At 34.7% G+C, this 20,576-nt stretch overlaps 1 protein-coding gene and 3 long non-coding RNA genes across 4 annotated transcripts; 2 read left to right on the plus strand and 2 right to left on the minus strand.

The window, feature by feature from the left end:
* Positions 1 to 226: 226 nt before the first annotated feature.
* On the minus strand, positions 227 to 1,162 carry LOC132614600 (uncharacterized). The gene is made up of 3 exons (XM_060329085.1): positions 1,126 to 1,162; positions 952 to 993; positions 227 to 868 (listed from the first exon to the last, which is right to left on the minus strand). Exons 2-3 carry the CDS (start codon positions 961 to 963, stop codon positions 542 to 544), a joined length of 339 nt encoding a protein of 112 aa, XP_060185068.1. The 5' UTR covers positions 964 to 993; positions 1,126 to 1,162; the 3' UTR covers positions 227 to 541.
* Positions 1,163 to 3,853: 2,691 nt separating this feature from the next.
* Positions 3,854 to 6,893, plus strand: LOC132615981 (uncharacterized). The gene is made up of 3 exons (XR_009572921.1): positions 3,854 to 4,384; positions 5,050 to 5,096; positions 6,627 to 6,893. It is a non-coding gene; the product is annotated as an uncharacterized LOC132615981 (long non-coding RNA).
* Positions 6,894 to 7,876: 983 nt separating this feature from the next.
* On the minus strand, positions 7,877 to 12,341 carry LOC132615736 (uncharacterized). Its single transcript, XR_009572812.1, has 3 exons — positions 12,189 to 12,341; positions 11,950 to 12,024; positions 7,877 to 8,178 (listed from the first exon to the last, which is right to left on the minus strand). It is a non-coding gene; the product is annotated as an uncharacterized LOC132615736 (long non-coding RNA).
* Positions 12,342 to 12,345: 4 nt separating this feature from the next.
* LOC132615737 (uncharacterized) lies at positions 12,346 to 14,585 on the plus strand. The gene is made up of 3 exons (XR_009572813.1): positions 12,346 to 12,648; positions 12,756 to 12,916; positions 13,933 to 14,585. It is a non-coding gene; the product is annotated as an uncharacterized LOC132615737 (long non-coding RNA).
* Positions 14,586 to 20,576: the final 5,991 nt, after the last annotated feature.

Below are 20,576 nucleotides of genomic sequence, written 5' to 3' on the forward strand. Positions count from 1 at the left end.
CATTTATCACTCCACCCTTTGTTTTTCCCCTTGAAAAGAGGAGCGCCTGTCCATCGGAATTATAAACAGCCCATAAAATTTTTAAATAGCCAAACCAATGACAAATGGAAACAAAAGAGTCAGAAACAAAACCAACATATACAATAATGTAAATAAATGAGATGATTGATTAATTGGCCGCTCTCAACATAACATTAGCTTTGGAACTCGGAAGCCTAAACGCTTACATATAATTTCAATAGTTAAAAAAGAGGAGAAAGTTCATCAAAGAACATACATAAGTGATCCAACAAATTTATCTTAAAATAATAAAAACAATACTAAAGACAAAATAAAGAAGTCATAGTAAATATGCATGGCGTTTAAATTAATTTAATGGTGATGAAAGCGCTTTGTCCATCCTATCAGAAAGGCCCCACTCATCTCTCTGACTTCGGAGAGCCGCTAAATAATGAAATTCGGCATCTACTTGAGCAGGAAGAAGAAAGGTTTGATCCGCTCGGTTTAGATCATTTCCGTAGGGGTTATCACTTCTCTAGTGCTATATTCTCTTCTTCGAAAAACCAGGGCCATATGTCAACAATTCAGCTCTGGGGGATAAATTTGCTTTAAGCTGATCAGCACACTCTCGGATTGCCTTCTTCCTCATGGAGCGTGGCCAAAACTCATTTAGATCATCAAAATCGGCATAATCAGAACAAAGGATCAATCTCTTGAGAGATCCAGCAATTCGCAGCAAATGCAAAGCAAGTTCATAATCACTTGTAGACCCAATAAAACCAACCAACTTCACTACCTTTAGACATTTGTGACAAAATGTCATAGCTTCTTGTGCTATACGATCAGCAGCGCGTGCTTTCGCCATGCCCTGGAAAAATAAAACTTGCAATTCTCATCAACTTTAGACCCAAAAGTTTCTGAAAAGAAAAGGTTAGCGATGATCCAACATACCTCCTCAAACATGTCATTGAGAATTCCATACCCCCGTACAGCCTAAAAAAGAAAATACAAGCCATGCTTGAAAATGAAAACGAGATTGATGCATCAAAGCAAGACAGGATAAAAATTTTGAACTAATGAATCTCTAGAAAGCTCTGTAAATTAGCTAGATAACATTCCGCTTACGTGTCTCTTAACACCGCCAATGAAGAAAGGAAGGAATGATAGCTGCCACAAAGAAGAATAAGAGGCATATTAGGAGAACTGTTAAGATGTTTAAAACCAAGAAATGGGAAGAAAATCAACAATAAAATTAAAAAAATGTAAAGAAAATCATATGATAAAAATAAATACCTAGTGAATAGACTACCTCTACCTATTATAACAATAGTTAGAACCCGAATAAGAGAGAGGGAAAAAGAGGAAGAGAAATGGCGATAGGAACAGCAAATACAAAGTTGCTACTGACTTTATGTGCCACCATCCGCCCACATGTTTCAGTAAACCATTACAACTTAACTGATTGCCTAATAGTCAATTCGGAAGGATCCACCCCACCGTAAGAATATAGCGGTGGTGTTCAGGCTAACTTGCATACACCTAGGCTATTCCACCGGACACCTGCATCTCCCCACTAGTACAAATACCGACAACTTTCCTCACTTAGGCACTAAGTTTAAAAATAATATTGAAGAAATCAAGCGCACCAAGTACGTGTTACAACTTTTTTTTTTGGGGGATAATCTGAAAGTTCGATATTTCTAGCTTTAAAACTTGGTGGATAATGGGTCTGCTCACCTTCCCTTATCCACTTAAATACCATACTTGGTTCACTAGTAAGGACTAAAACTAGCGACGTGCATCTACTACACATCCTGCGCTATACTACCTTTTTGTTGTTGAACCAAAGCCCATTGAGGAAGTGGCATGATAACTAGAATTTAATAAATTTAAAGAGCTACGGTATCATGCTGCATCAAAATGAAGTTCGTCCACTTCACACTCTGGCCAAGCTGCCCAAGCAACTTCAGGCGTGTTTTTAGAAGCCAAATTTTTGAGCTTGCATTGATTTTCTATTTATGAACCAGAGTATGTAATTGAAACTTTTCCTTTTAGAGAATAAGAAATTCCAGTAGCTGCGCTTAGGAAGATGAGAAGAATGCATCTAATTTTGTCTGCTGGTATTTGTATGCTAGTCTTCCATTATTCTTATTCCAACTTCATTGACCACTAGAGTACACTCTTGTGTCAATTTTAATTACTATATTCATCTACAACTAGCTTTTTAATAATTTTATTTCATAGCTACTACCTAAATTTTAATAGAACGAACATGTATGTGTAACAGTTTGCCAATGCCTTGCAAAAGTTTTCTGATGAGCAAACTCTTGTTCTTCAAATCCTTTTTGGTATAGAAGAAATGGTTAAGGCCTTTTATCTCGTCAAAGTCCTCAAGCCTGCTAGGAGAATCTCCCCCACTGGAGACGAAAACTTGAAAGTGAATCAAGCATAGAACGCCATACGTAGAGACTGGTGTTCATAGAACACCTCTACCAAATGTATATCTATACTGTACTAAAAGTGGGAAGACCCAAACTAAAATACTAAAAGACAAAAATAACCCCATAAAGTTGATTGACTATAATACCCTTAAAAATATATAAATTATTACTTTATTATTACAAATATATTAACCAATATTCTCTATTTTCCTGCTATAAGAAATATAGAAAATTTGAAGAGTTACATTCATAAAGACCATATTCATCTATTAAAATCAAATACTAATCTTTATATAATGGGAAGCGAAGGGTTGTAAGTTGGGGAATTAAGAAGGAAGCAAAAAAAGCTGTGCATGAATAGTGTGGATTAACTTGCGGAGAAGTGGGTGGATGTTGTAGGACACAATTTGCTCTCATCCTATTTTTAATGGTTATAGTCTTACTAGTTACAATTAAAAAAAAAAGAATTATATTCACCCGCCAATTTGTTTTCTTGCCCCCTCCCTTCAGTTCACCACAACTTTGTAGTATTTATTTCTTTTTCAAGCATTCAACTGAAAGTTTTTGGGTAACTTCTTCAAGTAAATTTCTTTTTTTGTTGTTTGATGTTGAATGATATAACAATATCTCAAAAAGATCAAAAATTAATCTTTTTTGTTCATGAGTTTATGTTATTAGTTTGATGCATTGTGCATATATGAACGTTAATGTGCAGTCAACCATAATCATTTCACTTTGTTTTGTTTTTTCCAGGCCAGTTGAGTTTCTAGCAGCTAAATATGTCTAAGTTTTGGAAACTTTGAATGTTCCTAACAAAATTTATTTGAAAAGTCGTCAAAAATAAAATACATATGTATTTTCAGCTAGAAAAACTCTAGCTGCTTTAAATGTCATTTCTATGAAGTAATGGATCATTTTCTAATAACTAATAGAAATATTGCACTCTATGATGTTCATGTTCCATAGTTCACCCGCATCACATAGTCTAAACTTGATGTATGGCATGCCAATTAAGGTTTTTATTGTTTCTGAGGAACTGTAGGGAAGAAATTTACTTTGTAGGCGCGACATGCCAAATAAAGTTTAAAATACAAAAAGGAAAATGCCAATAAGAAGGTACATCTACCATTATTCACATTAAATAAGTACTTCTAGATCTATTATCAAGTGGTCGTTGAGAATTAGATGAAATTGAAGTGTACTGTTATAGCCCGTATTTTATACGTTCAAATATTCCGTGGTAGTCGTGGTAGGTTAAGGGCAAGACCATTTTCCAAAATTATTTTAATGTACAAGTTGGTTCGGAAACAGCCGTCCTACCTTGGTAGGAGTAAGGTCTGCGTACACTCTACCCTCCCCAGACCCCACGATGTGGGATTTCACTGGGTTGTTGTTGTTGTTGTTGTTGTACAAGTTGGTTATGAATATTATTTATGAATATTATTAGTATGAAAATATTGAGAAAGGTTAAGGGTAGAAAGGAAAATACGCAAGATGACTCATGGAAATATGGATGGAAGGTTAAGGGCAAATTCGGAATTTGAAAAAAAATTATTTTTCATGAATTGCAAGACTAGAAAAAAAAAAGAAAAAAAAAGTGGGCTTGAGACCAAAAAGGCCCAAGTGGCCGGCCAAGTTAGGGTATGGGCCAAGCCCACATGGATGCTTAATGGGAATAAATAAAAGAAGACCCATGGACTTTAGTAGTCATCTTCTTTCTTTCAAGAAACTTGAAGAAGTTTCAAGAAAAGGAAGTATAGTAGTGGTATTCGGCCATGGTGCCAAAATTTAGCCAAGAAAAATTGATCAAGAAAAATTATTTTCTTCTAGCTTTTCTACCAATTGGAACGTCCTTAACAACATGGAGGGGTTGTTGGAGCAAGCAAACCATTTATTTGTGCAAATATACACCCCTAGCCGAGCGAAGAAATAAGTGGAGAAAGGTATGTGTTCAATCTTCTTTTACATGTGTTATGGATGATTTGTGAACATTATAATATGTAGAAACGGATGAAATTCATGGAATATATATGTATGTGGTGGTGGCCGAATAGGGCTATGATGGTAGGATGAGATGAATTGATTTTTATTTAGTAGTTTGATTGTTGTGTTGTGGATTCCATGGTGTAAAATGAGAATTTAATGGTTTGGAATGGAGTGGAAATTGTATGTGGACCGTGGTAGTGACTAATGTGACATTAGTATGGTTTCTTATATTTGTATAAATGATGTTTCTAATGTGTAAGTTGTGAAAATAATTCATGAATTCGGAAGTGAGACATGTGTTTGGGAGATTGTAAGTTAGGTTGTTGTAATTGAATTTGAAAGAAGGAAGTGTGTCGTTATGGTTCTTGTTGCTTTTGGAAGGTTTCGGGTGAAATGGCAAGAGTTGTTAATGTTAGAATATATTTTGGATTGATTGTTAAAGTTGCTAGTATGATTGATGGTTTGTTGTTGTTGAATTGGCCGAGTTAGATTCTCGGGGATGTTGTATTTACAGGGAAAATGCTGCCGAAATTTCGGTAGACTATAAGTGAATTTATGTGAGAAACTAAGGCAAGTATATGAAGATGAATCTAATGATTATGTAAAATTTTCTTGAATGTAGAATAGCAAGCTTGGATAAATAAGCGTAGCTAATAAGGCGTGGAGCAGGTATGTAAGGCTTACCCTTTCTTTCTTTGGCATGTCCTAGAGCCAAGTAAGGTATGATATTGATATGCACATTGGGGTTACTCTATTATGTGATTTCGAGTTTGTCTATGATTCGTATCCCCCTTTTCGATATGTCTCTATGATTTCTGAAGCTCTATTTAATATGTATCCGAGTCTGCCTATGATTCTGATTCACTTCTGATATAAGTATGTCTGATATGATCGAGTTGTTATACGATTGAGTAATGAGATGAGTATAAAGAGTTCTGTTTCTGAAAGAAGTCTGTAAGTTTTAATGTCCCTAACTTTCGTAAAAGATCTCGGATTTGCTTTGAAGTGTTCGTAAAAGTTTTGTGGTAAAAATGTCTGTAACTTTCACGTACATATGGTTCCAAAAGTTATATTTGATTTGATCCATAATGATATCCGAAAGGTACTTGATATGGTTGTTGCTTTGATTTTCCAAAACGGCTTCTGAAACGTTCATAGAAGGTTCTATACTTCAAACGCTCATAACTTCCTTATACTAAATCGGATTGACCCGAGACTTGTTTCTGAGCCTTCAGATGTCGGTAAGTGTACGTATCCATCGAGTCTGGATTTTTGTGTGCATATGATTTCGCACTACTCTGTTCGTGCAAGCCTCAGTATGTATTTCACTGCGCCCCGGGCCAGGTTCTGTTATCGTGCATCTTCCTCTGCATTGTTCACCGCGTCCCTCTCCCTTGCGGGCCGGGTTCTGTTATATGTGTATCTGTATATGATGATATGGGGTGGCGGCCAGGATGGCATATGATGATTCTGTTCACCGCGTTCCGCAATAGAGGGCCGGGATTTGTTATCTGCATATATGGTATATGATTCTAACATGCATTGTTAATTCTGTTCACCGCGTCCCTCGCTAAAGGGTCGGGTTCTGTTACATGCATATATGATACAAGATTTTGGCATATGATGACTCTGTTCACCGCGTCCCCTAGAGGGCCGGGTTCTGTTACATACATATGTGATATATGATCCGATCCACCGAGTCCCCTAAAGGGCCGGGTTCTGTTACACGCATATATGATATATGATCTGGCATATGATAATTCTGTCCACTGCGTCCCTCACTAAAGGGCCGGGATCTGTTATATGATTCTGCTCACCGCGTCCCTCACTAAAGGGCCGGGATCTGTCATACGCATATACGATTTATGATTCTGACATGCATGACCTGTGTTTCGAAAGTAAACCTTCTGGCAATTCTGTACCTTTTGTACCCCTTCTGACATCGGACTTCGGCATATATGATCTGTGTCTGGAAGCCAAGTATTCTGATATTCTGGATCTGCATTTTTTTCTGACATGTGATCTCTGCATACACGATTATGATTGGAAAGTAAGTGCTTTGGTAATCTGGATACTGTACTCACTCTTGTACTGTTTGTTTCGGTTACGGTTCTGTTTTCTGTATTTCATGTTTTACATACTCAGTACATATTCCGTACTGACCCCCTTTCTTCGGGGGCTGCGTTTCATGCCACGCAGGTACACCCAGATGAGTACAGGGCACTGTTAGAAGATGCTTCAGCTGGATTGGCAACTCCTTTTGTTCCTAGAGTGTTGCCGAGTCAAAGTATATGTGCTGTGACGTTTGTTCGAGACTAGAGACTTTGCAAACAAAATCATGGGTGTAGGATGTCAGTTTTGTCAGCGGCTTCATCAGCCGATGTGTCTTTATGTATTATGTTATGGATTTCATAAGACTACAAATTTGGTTTGATTCGAGAACGATAAAAGAAAGATTTGAAAGCTTACTATGTATTTTACTTTTATTTGATTTCAGAGTCCGAACAGATTATGTATGTATTAAGAGTTTGTGGGTTCGCTCGGCTCCGGATATGGGGTCGGGTGCGCATCACACCCTAGGGAGATTAGGGTGTGACATGTACGTATCTGGAAAAGCGAGTGTTCATATCTATCGTGGCAAGCGCTGAGGTGCTAATAAAAGCAGCAAGTAGCCTTGGTCACTAAATCTTCTAAATAGAGCGTTAATGATACTTTCATACTGTGAGAACATGCACGTGTTCTTTATACTTGCTGGTGAGCTGGAGAATAGTAGATCAACTCAATTTTTATTTTTTTTAAATAATAAAGATATGAAATTCGAAGTTTCCATCATTTAAAGATTTCTTTTTGTGTGCGCGCAATAACTGCATACAACATAAAGCTTGGTTTAGTATGGCTTTGAGCCAGGTTGTTACTAGGTCCCCCTTTTCTATGACTAAAATATTCACTTCCCTTTTACAATGTTTCAGTTTATAAATGGTTTTCTGCAGGTTCCTATTTTTCCCATTTGAAGCCACTAAGAACTATATAACAAGTAACTTATGTCCGACAATTCAATTTAGTGAGATCCCTAAGGATAAAATGCTTCTCTAGCTTACATATAAGTATGGCTTCTCTCTTTCGATAGTTCTCTTTACCTCATATCTTTGGATTGAAGTAATTATCTTTAAGGTACTTTTGAAGCTATAAATTTAAGTGTATAAAATGACATAATGATACTCTGTCATTTAGAGTTTGAAATAGGAATGCCAAGTTATCATTCTTAGATGTACATTAACTTCAGAAATAATGCTCTCAAAAGAAAAGTTTTATGCCAAAGGTGAATGTTACGTCCCAAAATACCCGCTAGACGTGATTGACACCCAGCAAACACCACCCGCCAGGCGAACCATATATCATACTCTTAATCATTTACAAAAGCACTAAAAAAAATAAGTGCAGGTCCAACAACGTTATTAATATTAAAAATGCGAAATAGTCGCCAACCAAATCCATAATCGATTTATGAAAACCAATCAACGCTAAGATAAAAAGAATCTCTAGCCCACATCGCACGCTAAGACCATGGAGCATCTAACAGAGTTACATGAGTTTGAGTGTCGGGCATGTAAACCCAAAATAAAAGAAATAACTAGAAATAAACTAGTTAAAGCTGAAATGGCTGCCTCCACGAACAATGCGGTAGCTCACCTCAGCAACAGAATCTACTCACAAAGTCTTCAATTACCAGCCTCGTTCTCAACGACAGTATCTGTATGGACATGCAGGTAAGGAGTGAGTTATACATAAATATAACCCAGTAAGATCCTCGACCCGTCACTTCAAATACCCTTGGAACAAGTGTTAGAAAATACAAACACACAACAAGCACAAAAATATTATGCACACGAATATATCATTATATAATAGCAACCAAGGTCCAAACCACTGTTTATCAAATATATTATATATCTCAATACAATTTACACTACGAACCGTCATAAGTGACAGTTAAAGAATTAGTCAATACTATGAATCCACAGCAACATACACAATGTGCCAAATATGTCAGGAAGCATACAAAATGCTAAGGGAAGCATACACAATGCCTCAATATCATCAAGAAGCATACACAATGCTGAGGGAAGCATACACAATGCCCCAATATAATCAAGAAGCATACACAATGGTAAGGGAATCATACACAATGCCCCAATATCATGGCTCATAGCTATATCACATCACAAAATAATTTATAAAGAGAGTATTGGATTATTTGAAAATAACGTATATGCGGTTGGCCTTAAGGACCACTGATTCTGCCAAGCACACGCTCGCCCCAACACATGGACTAGGCAGACAAAACATATTTTTAAAACGGGTTTTGAAAAGCAAGTACCCAAAGCTTAAAGTCTCACTTACCTCAAATTCACAATTCAAGCACACTTCCCAATAAATCAAAATTGCGTTCTCGAGTCTCTGGATTGCCTCAAACTACACAAAAACGGATTTAGAATGGTCAAAGCCCTTAGGGTAAACCACTTCTATATTTTTAGAGGCTTAAACGGTTAAAGTCAAATTTTAAAGGACGAAAATGCCCTCTGGTCAATGTGTTCAAAACCCGACAAGACTTATGTTTTCGGAAAGGCCTTAATGAGAGGATTCCAACGATATATAGAAGTCTAAAATCCGACGTTATTTGCCCTTTCAAATCAATGATTTTGGTTGAAGAACCCTAGAGCTAAACTTTCTCAATTCCTCAAAATATCCCCATGTTTTCACCATAAAGATTCACCCATAATTATGTAATAAACTTAAATAAAAGATTAGAGTCATTACCTTGATGATTTGGGATGAAAGTTCTTGTTTTTATCCTCTCTTTTCCTTTCTTTTTCTCCCTTTCTTTTCCTTTGTCCCACTAGTTTTTTTCTCCTTCTGTTGGCACGTTTCCCTTTTTTTTTTTTTTTTTTTTTTCTTTCAGCAATTTAGTGATTCGCCATCAGAATTTTAAAGCCCCTTTTTTTTTTCTTTTTTCCTTTTCCTTTTCCTTTTTGGGCTTGGCCCACTAAATTGCTTCTTTTTCTATTTTCTCTTTAATTTTAATTACGAATTTCTTTTCTTTTAAATTCCTTTTAGCTAAAATTACCAACTAAACTCTTATTTAAAAATTGGGTTATTACAGTGAAGATCTAAAGACCTATTACTTCACATTCCTTAATACATTGTTCGATGTTTTTTCCTTGATGAGTGTTGGAGTGCCAGCCTTTCTTGATTAGTCAAAGCTAGCTTTTTCATTGTTTAATTATACACTGAATATTATGTTATGATATAGTTTTCTAAGTCAAAATACCATACAAGGATAGATATTCATGCACTATGTTATTGTTGACTGAATAATTCTGAATTATTATTGATATATGATTAATGACACATGTGAAATCTTTTATGGTACTTTGAAAAGCCAACCCAAAGAATTCTAGGCTCTAGATGTGATAGATTTTCGAAGCACTTATATGTGTTGCGGCTCGAAATATTTTAAGGTTAATATTCTGCGATCTCCTTTTTTATTGGGTTCTTTGTGTAATTCATCCAAATTGGTTCTCGAAAGAAGTGGAAGATGGAGTTATGATCAACTATAACCAGAGTTCGCCACTTTATTCTAACTTTCATAAGCTAAAAAAAAAATGGAAACCAAGCAATAAAGGAAATGAACCATCTGATAACAATAAAAGAAACAGTGCAGTTGAGAAGTTACATATTTTGAAGAAAAAAAGCATAGTCAGTGCAATTTTTAAGTAGTGCACCATCTGTTGAAAAACCAACACTATTGCCAGATGCATCATTTTTTGTTTTTTTAAATATTTGTCTTCTTCTGCATGATCATTAATTAGTCATAGTTATTGATTTTTAGCAGATCCTAAACAGGACCTCTCTGAACGTGAATCATTTGTACCCCAAGATAACTTCTTTTGGTGTACAATTTTGCTCATTCCATCATTGCATGATTAGAAGTGTTGTCTTGATGATTGTGGAATCACTAGAAATGAGAATGAGAGAGATGTGACCCCCAATCATTGTGTCAGTATGCTTAAAGAGTGCTTTCGAGAAGATGGAGAAGGAAAGAATGCACTTTTAACTTCTTTCTCATATTGAACTGCCAGGGCATGATTTAGATAATAGACAAATTGACTCTGTCTTTCCAAAGGTAAGCGGTTAGGTTGACTTTGGAAAGGCTACTAAGGACGGGATCGGCTCACCTCCGGTAGGTGATCTGTCCAGTTCCTCCAATGCCAGTTTAAATGAATTACACGTGTCCTCTCATTTATCTAATGGCCCAGAATCATTTTGTTAACCAATTGGTATTAACTATAGTTACCAACAGTTCTCTCACTTCCGCTTTTCCTTTGTTGACTGCAAGCACTGCCTATTCAATCTTTAAATCTCCAAAAAGTAGAAGAAGATGCAGATTCCTATCACAAAATCACTCCTATCACTATCTCTTTACCACTATGTTCACGCCACAAAAAAAAAAAAAAAAAAAAAACAAAGAAACAAACAAACTTCATCCCAAGTCTCTCACTAAGAAGAGAACAAAATAAAAACGATGCACTGAAAAAATTTCAAAAATCCAAGCAATGAGACTGCATTCGGTTTCTTTAAAGCGCGGTTTTGATGGCAATAGTGATGGACAAGGCTTTATCGTCTTCTTCTGGACAGAAAGCTTTTCAATGGCCAACTGAAGGACCTAGAGAGGGCATGAAATTGGGAAGAACGAAAAAGGGGCTGATGCACAGCTGCAAATTTTGGGCTTTTCTTATGAGATAAACTATCTTTTTTTCTTGGGTTTTCTTTGTATGTTGTTCTGTATTTATTATTGTAATCTTCAATTGAGACCAGTCTCTCCGTTTCAGATTTTCCCTTTTGAGATTCTCCCTATTTGTTCATGTTTATGATAAAAGTTTCAATAATAAAATTTCTGTGAAACTGTATTGTTCCAGTTATTTGGTTTACACAAGTATATATTTTTGCATTCTTTGCTCTGTTTTCTTGAGAAATATTGGAAGCAATGGCGTTTCCTGTTGTGGCAATGGAAGGAAAGCCGGAAGAGAGGAGAGAGAACTGTTGGTAACCATAGTTAAATCAATTGGTTAACAAAATAATTCTGGGCCCTTAGATAAATAAGAGGACACGTATAATTCATTTAAATTGGCACCGGAGGAACTGGACGGATCACCTACTGGAGGCGAGCCAAATCCACTAAGGACCGGGTGAAGAATGTGTTTGTCGGGTTGTTTCTAAATATACCTTCTACAGTCCTTTTTTTGTTATGAAATTTATTAGGTTTCTCTAGCCCACATACTATTTCAAACATGACCAGAACCATCTTTTTTATCTCCACTGACATACATTTGTGTGACACATTACTAACTCTATTATATTAGAATTTTATTCGACCAATTCAGATACTAATACAGGACTAATTTGCAAAGATACCTAACTATGATATTGAGACTTTGAGAGGCAGACGTGTTGAAATGCTTACCAAGTTCTAATGTGTAGTTCCCACCTTATCATTACGCTTCAATCAGGTCACCCCCATAATAAATGATTTTGTACCCTGCATCAACACATTCTTATCAGTAAGCACAATAACATAACAAATTATTATACCGAGCACTAAACTTTCAAGATATGGTAGATAGCACCAAATAAGATGAGCCAGTCATATCATCAAATACCGTAGGTGCATAGCCTACTTCAACATCTAGGAAAAAATGCCACCTTTAGTGTAATCAACTTCTGGCAAATGGTCTTCTTTGTCTGCCATAGTTGTCACTTCTTACCGATTGTCCTTTGTTATGCAAATAATTAAAAATATATTGGTGCATCTATTCCGTGAATTTCCGCCGTGGAGACTATTGTTCAACTTTGTTTTCAAAGTTCTATCTTACACTTCGGAAAACGGCATTTTTTGTTGTTTAGTAAAATAGGTGAGAATAAATGCACAAAAAAGACATGCTAATCAGGTACAATCGTGTCCCAGCAGCCTCAAATTGCAAACACGTGTAATGTATGTCTCCAGCATTCCCACTCAGGTTTGTGTGTTCAATTACACACACACCTCCGTGACATCACTTTTCATGCATTATGTTGGTTTTTTTCGTTGTACTGTGGAAGAATTTTTTATTCTTCTGATGTTGTCAGTCTTCTTTCTCTTTTTCTCATCTTCGGTTATCTTCTGGTGAGTTTCATTCTTATTGAGTTTGTTTTCCAATCTTCCAACTTATTTGCTTCCTCCTTCATATTGTTTTATAATGTGCATTTCTAATTTGTGTACTTTAATTATAGTCACGAGAGAGACGCTACATTCTTGAAGTTCTCCTTCAATTGTTTGAGATGTTTGGAGTACAGAGTCCATTTCTACCTCTGCTTTTGTCCCCATTGTCTTTCATTAAGGAGGCACTATTGAATCAATTGTCATATGTCGACCAATGTACAGGAAGTTACATGTGAGCCTTTTAGCATGTGATTTTTTTTCATGATCTGGGTGTTTATTTTATTTTTTAATTCTTACTTTATTAAAATGGTAAATTGATAATGTTCTGATAGTTTATTAAGTGAAGAGTACTTTCTATGCTTAAGTTTGTTCTTGTGATTCATTTTGTCTATCCTTTTTATATTTAAATTTGTTATGTATATTAATTTTCTCTAATTTTGTCTCGGCGGTTATTCAAATGTTCCCCATATTCAGAGAGGAGTTTTGAGAAGCTGTTTGGTTGTTCTCTTTCTGTCTGTTTCGAGCTATAGAGATACTGTTAGGGATGTCTCATTGATCGGACCTCTTTTAGCGAAGAGTTTTATCGAACTCCAGGTGTCCTGCATTATTTGATATTGTTAGTATGTGTGTGTGTGTGTGTGAGAGAGAGAGAGAGAGAGATCAAAATGCATATCTTTTTTCCTTAATTAGGCAATTTTTCTAATGATGTTTCTTTTGTACTGTTTCCTTATCTTACACACTCTTTTGCTTCTTGTTACTTCAAGCACGATGATTCTGCTTTATTACTTTTAGCCATGCTTTGGTTATTGAAGTTCGCAATACATAGAGGCTGCTAATTAAGCTGAAACTTAGCATGAACATTTTGTTTCCTGTTTGTGTGTTTCAAGCTTACTGCATACACTGCCTTTTTCTTTTGTTGCGGAGATTTTGGTGTAGTAAAAAATGTTACTTTATTATATAGATGAGATTTTAAGACTTTAATAAACTAAAAAGACGGAATTAGCCAAAGGGAAGCTTGAAGCTCGCTTACATTAGAATCATTGGGTTTGCAATGACACTTCAATCCGGTGAATCAGAATTTAGAATTTGCTATGATTTTTGTGTGTGTTGCATAAATTTAAATAACACTTTCTTACCAAGTTACGGCTTCACATTGTGTCTTCCTCATTTCTTATATTTACCAAATTCTTCCTTTCATTTTCGTGGATAACTGCATATTTTATCGCATGGCTATGTTTTGTAATGCAGGTTTGGATATTTTTGTCAAATCGGGGAAAAGCACTTATGACGACAAAGATTTATGGAGTGGTGACATCTCAGAGGGAATCTTCTTCTTTTGTCTATTATGTAATTGGCTTCTCTCATTGAGGATGAAGAATGTACTATTTTCTAATCTTTTACAACGTGTAAATATTAGTAAGTGTTAAAAACTTTAAACAAATAGAAGTATTTTCTTTGTATTGGGACCTTTCAGTAATTACTAACATAAACAATAAGGACGGGCATATGCCCGTGCTGAGCATGGGCACGGGACGTCTAGTACTTTTTATATTAGAAACGGAAAAGGTCCAAAAATACCCTTAAACTATTGAAAAAGGCTCATAAATACCCTCCTTCCATCTCTTGGTCTAAAAATACCCTTCCATCCACCTTTTAGGTCTAAAAATACCCTTAAGGTTTGTTTTTGGCTCAAATATACCCTTTAAACTAACAGAATATGTTTTTTTGTTTTTTTATCGGAAAAGGTCCAAAAATACCCTTAATCTATTGAAAAAGGCTCATAAATACCCTCCTTTCACCTTTTGGTCTAAAAAAATATGAACGAAATATGTTTTTTTTTTGGGTTTTTTTTGCATTTCATGAATAAAAAAATGAAATAGGAAATTATAATTTTTTTTTTTTTGCATTTCGTGTATTAAAAAACAAAATAGGAAATTATAATTTTTTTTTTGCATTTCGTGTATTAAAAAACAAAATAGGATAAAAAAAAAATCGTTCATATAAAAACGAAATTGGAAAATATATATATATATATATATATATATATATATATATATATATATATATATATATATATATATTTATTTATTTATTTTTTATTTCGTTGGTATATATATTTTCCAATTTCGTTTTTATATGAACGAAATTAATTTTTTTTTATCCTATTTTGTTTTTTAATACACGAAATGCAAAAAAAAAAATTATAATTTCCTATTTCATTTTTTTATTCATGAAATGCAAAAAAAACCCAAAAAAAAAAAACATATTTCGTTCATATTTTTTTAGACCAAAAGGTGGAAGGAGGGTATTTATGAGCCTTTTTCAATAGATTAAGGGTATTTTTGGACCTTTTCCGATAAAAAAAAACAAAAAAACATATTCTGTTAGTTTAAAGGGTATATTTGAGCCAAAAACAAACCTTAAGGGTATTTTTAGACCTAAAAGGTGGATGGAAGGGTATTTTTAGACCAAAAGATAGAAGGAGGGTATTTATGAGCCTTTTTCAATAGTTTAAGGGTATTTTTGGACCTTTTCCGTATTAGAAATGGGAGTTGGGGTGTACGAACAGGGGGACGAATAGGGGTATTTTGGTAATTTCAGTTTTACTATCTATCTATAGTCCACTTTCCTCCTTCTTCCATGCTCTCCATTTAGTGCAAGTTGGTGCACAATTGACGATTTTCCTGCTTCATTGCTTTGCAATTCTCTTCATCAAGAGCTCAAGTCCAAGACGTCATTATCTTTTGCTGAATTTTCAATTCTCTTAGCTTCCCATTTTTCTTCCCTCTTTTAGTTTCGAATCTATATCTTTGAATTTCTCCTCTTTCCAGGTATAGAATTTGTCTCTTTCTAATTTCACAATCTACTTGCCATTAATCTTCTAGCATTAATTGTGTTTGTTTTCAATTCTTAAGAATGATTTCTAGCTAGATTTGTAAATGACTAGGTGCATGCCTTTTTGTTTCTGATTTTGGGGTAAAATAGTGTTTTAATGTGAAACTTTTGTTCTTTAAAGGTGCGTTGCTTCCTCGTAAAAAGATCTACCGTGATTACTTTATGTAATATGTGATATGTGATCATAAATGACTCACACCATGATGCACCTAAGGTGTTTGATGAAAAGGAAACCTTTTGGGAGGCGCTATTTGATTTTTTAACTCTCATTCTTTCAATATTGTATTAGTGCTATTTGAATTTTTAGTGTTAGAGTGGTATTATTAATCTTCATAATATGTGATGATTGATGTATAAACACATGTTTATTTAGTGTTATTATGTCAATTGCTTCTCCTAGCATGCGAAGGCTACCTTTGATCCATATAATGAATGGGCTCCATTTTTGCTGGAAGGTAACTTCTCCACTTCACATGTGCTTTTCCTCCCTCATCTAATTTTGCTTTTCGAAGTAGTTGCAACTTATTACTGCTAAGTTGGTGCTTAGAGCTAGAGGAGCTTGGGAAATGCTTAGGCTTAAATTATGCTTGCTGCATTATAGTTGATCTTCTAGGCAATAACTCTTATTTCGTTGCTAAAATACGTATTTTTGGTATTTAGTGTTGATCAAGTAAAATTATGTTAGAGAGATGCTCATTAATACTTATGGAACCTGACTGTGTTTGATTGATCATACATGAATATTCTCAGTTGGTACATTTGCTACACATAAGTGCAAAGTAGTATGAAGTTGTTTTTCCTACGAAAAGAAATTCGTGCTACACTCCACAGACAAGCAATTATATGGATGCTGCTTAATCTACATATTTATCATTAAAGAGCTTTGACAAGTATAAGAAGTCAGGTGCAGTTCTACTTATCATTGTATTATTGTAGATTTGTCCAAACATAATTGAGGTGTTCTGTTGTCTGCAGTGGCAGGTTGATAATCGAAAACCAACTGCTTTTTTCATGTTCTCTTCCTCAGTTGGGCACTGTCTAAAAGGTAATGCAAAGATTTTATTTCATAATATTGCTCCTTGATAGAAAATAGTTTGGCTAATACTTTTCAATTGAAGGTTGTGTTGTTTTGAAAAAAATCTCTTAGTTTTTGTACACAATACAAGATATTTCCAAAGTTCAAAACCTTAAGGTTGAAAAAATACATTAAAATGGACTATTTAGCATTCTTCATGAGAAGTTTAACATATATTTGTATCTTAAAATCTACGGTTACTTTACCAGGAGAAAGGAAACAGTAAATCTTTGACTATAGCCTACACTTTGATATCATGTCGCAGCTAGCACGACCATTTATTCGGTGACACATGTTAAACCATCTGTCACTTCTAGATTCTCTACTTTGCCTTCTCTATTGGGGTTACACGGTACTATCTTCTCTCTGCTCTGCTTTCTTTTATTTGTTCTTTTTTTTTCCTTATCTTTCATCTCGAATTTATAATTTTGTTTGGGCTGGTGTGGTTTCTTGCTCTATTTTGTTTGAATTCTCTTCTATTTTTTTTTTGCCTTTACTTGGTCATTTCAAGCTAGATTAGATATTGCATGCATTAATCCAGAGTTTCTGCCACATTTGGTCATCGCAATACATGGATGTATAACCTTAAAAAAAAAAATCTTTAGGAAACTCGCTAGCATTGTGAAAACATCAACTGAAACCTCCTCTTATAGACTTGATTGGGTTAATTATTTCAGTAGAATCGGTAACTACCATTCACTTATTCATTTCCTTCGTTTTGTTGTTCTTTGTGGGCTTACCAGTTTTTTCTTCTTTTCAAATCTCAATTTGAGTTCGAAGTTGGCTCAGGTGTGTGCTCCATTTACCTCAATCAATTCTGGTGTACTCTATTCTTTGTTTATTCAATGCACACAGTTATTGCTAATGTAATTTGGTGGAAATTTAATTTGTAGTAATTCTCTGTTCTTTTGAATGTGGCTTATTGGATTTTCTACATTCATCTTTGTATCTATGTCTGATTTGTATGTAACGAGGGTGCTTGATAATATGCCTAAAATAATTGAATACTACTTTTTTTTTTTAAAAAAAAAAACTTATCTCTTTTGATTGATGCTCTACAACTTGAAGCTAATTATTTCGCTTAGCCGAATTCGATTTTACTATTTTAATTAGTTGAGTTGACATTGAGGTGTAGTTAATGGATTGACACACTCATTTTTCAAGTTGTTTGGCTTACTAATGACTGCAGGTACGGCAGTGCCTTGTGGCTTAAATATGAGATCAGATTAAGTGTGGCATTTGGTTTCAGTGCTGGAGAGGTAATCCCTCTCTTTTCACAATTATTGTGTATCTATAATTTATTTCAATTTGAGATAAGAAACAACAGGGAAATGCTAAAAAAATCAAATAATTCATGTGGGAAATAGAGAAAACATGTATTCTAGACCATTAGTCAATAGAGTGGTAGATTATACAACAATTTGTGGTTTGTTCTTTCAAAGACATAAATAGAAATAGCAGAAATGGTATGCAAGTTGGGTATATATGAACGTTAGGAACTCAACGAAAATGTTGTTGGGGAATGTATGCTGGCCATTTAACTTATAAAGTTAAATTGCCATTGTTTTAAAGACAGGCTAAGTTAAATTTCCATAATTAAAATGACAACATCAGCATATATCATTTTCCTATGATTTCTGGTTAAGACCAAAAAATTAGTACCGCATGTTATGTCAAAATTTGAAGTGATAGTTTTGCACATTAAAATCATGGTTCCTCTCTAGGATATGAAAATATGAAAGCTTATGAGTGTGTATTAAATTTGCTTCAGTGGGCTACCAAATGACTGCAGGTATGTGCTTTACTCAAAGCATTCTCAGGGTTGTTGATATGTTAAGGTAACCTCTTAATGCTCTGCATTGCTTATCTTAGATTCCGCTATACATAATTTTGCTTAATTAATTTTTAGATTAAGCATTGATGCTCTTTGCCTTCACTTGTGAAGGTTCAGTAGTTTCCACAGGCAAAAAGGATAGTAAGCAGTTTGGATGTTGCTTGTGAGTTGCTATTTCTTTTACCTTCTACACTATGCTTCATATGCATATCTGATATCTTGTACCATCTCTGTTTCAACAATAATATGATGAATTTCACAGTCTTTTTTCGTTTCATTTTAAATGAGACCAAATGTATTCATTGTCGTAGCTTTTCATCTTTGATACTAATATTTGGACATGAAAAGTCATTGTTAGAACTGAAAGAAGCTCATTTTAAGGAATAACATGCATTCTTTAACAGCAGAATGTCTTGCTCGCATTTAAGCATTTATATTTGTCCAATTAAATGAAGTCAGTACTTAGTTACTTTCTTTAAAAGTTGATACAAATCTTTATTGATCTCAGAATATATTATTTAAGTTGTGGTATGATTCAGCTTTAAAATTCAATTCTAAAGGTTCATTGACCCTGAACAAGAAAATAGTGGATGAAAAAGAGACGCATGCTTCTATTGGGCCAGGAGTTGGCCAAGGGACTGTTGCGGGTCAAGCTGCAGATAGTATTGTGAGACAGCCTAAGGCAGAGGGAAAAATACGTGTTGCGCTATTGCTTAGTCTAGCTTTTATGGCAGCTTTAACAATTTATGGACTAAATGTGAGTAATTTAGTTAATCGTGAGTATGATTATGTTTATTGCCTTGGGAGAAATCAGTTTTCCTAACTCTCGATCGTATAAATTTGAAAAATTTATTGGGTTCAAGTTTTTGATGAAAACGTGGTTGTCCTCTTCAATGATATAAGACTAATTCCCCTTTTTTCAAATTAGATAGTTTTTAAAAATATTTTTTTACCATTTTGGCATGAGTTTGATAGATGGTAGTTGTTAATTGGTATAGTGAATAAATTTGCTTGAGGCTGTCCATTTTGAATCATAAGAATGCTACATAGATTTTGCAGTAGATTACATGTCCCAGTTCGATGATTCACTTGGTAACTGCATTTTGATTCTCTTGCTAAACTAGAAGTGTCACCAACATTTCTACTTTGCTATTTGTTGGGAGTATTTACTATTTGCTATGTTCTATGACATTAGTAGATTATAGCTAAGGTAAAAAGCGAGAATTATCTCAAACTCTTAACTGGTTTTCTTTTTAGGAGTATTACCCCAAATTTCATTTAGTAAAAGTGACTAAAGCTTAATATTTATGTTGTGTCTCATAGTTACAGCAGAGTGTTGACAATGTTTTTTTTTTTTTTTAAACCGGTAAGTAGACTGTTGAGTGTTGATAATGTTAGTAAATACTCAAACACATGTTTGTACATGGTGCTTATACTATTCATATCAAATTGTATTACTCTTCAAGTAAAAGCGTACTTACTAGACATGATATTTAATTGTTATTTGTCTGCAAGTTTTTTAGTTGCTGATGCTAAGCAAATCACATTCGCATTGCAAGTGTCAGCAGGTTTGGTGATCTTGTGGTTGAATATCCAGTGCTCAAGGAGCTGAAAATATTGCCAACACATTAAGTAGGTTGTAATGTCAATGAGTTACAACTTACAAGTATCATTTTATTCAGATTTTGGACTTGAACATTGAGTAGTCTGCTATATATGTTGCCTACATGTGTGTGTATATATGTAATAATGTGATTTTGGTTATGCAGGCTTGGACTATGGTACGCGGCTACAATTTAAGAAATTTTGAAGCTATAAAACTAACAGAACTTAATGCTCTGCAACTTTTAAGATGGAGGAGAAATAAAAAATGGTTTGTGGTGCATGAAGTTAGACAACAAACTCAAAGTGGTGCTCCTATTCTTTGTGTTGACAAGTGCCTAAGAAAATTGTGCTACTTCTATCTCTTTGTACTTGTTACACCTCGGAATTTTAGGTTGCTGTGCGGTGAATAAACTAACGCAAGTTAAGGTGTATATGATACCCTACGAGTGAGAAGGGTTACTTAATGATTCTAATTAAGATTCC

This window comes from Lycium barbarum, chromosome 10 (assembly GCF_019175385.1).
Source record: "Lycium barbarum isolate Lr01 chromosome 10, ASM1917538v2, whole genome shotgun sequence".
Taxonomy (NCBI): Eukaryota; Viridiplantae; Streptophyta; class Magnoliopsida; order Solanales; family Solanaceae; genus Lycium; species Lycium barbarum.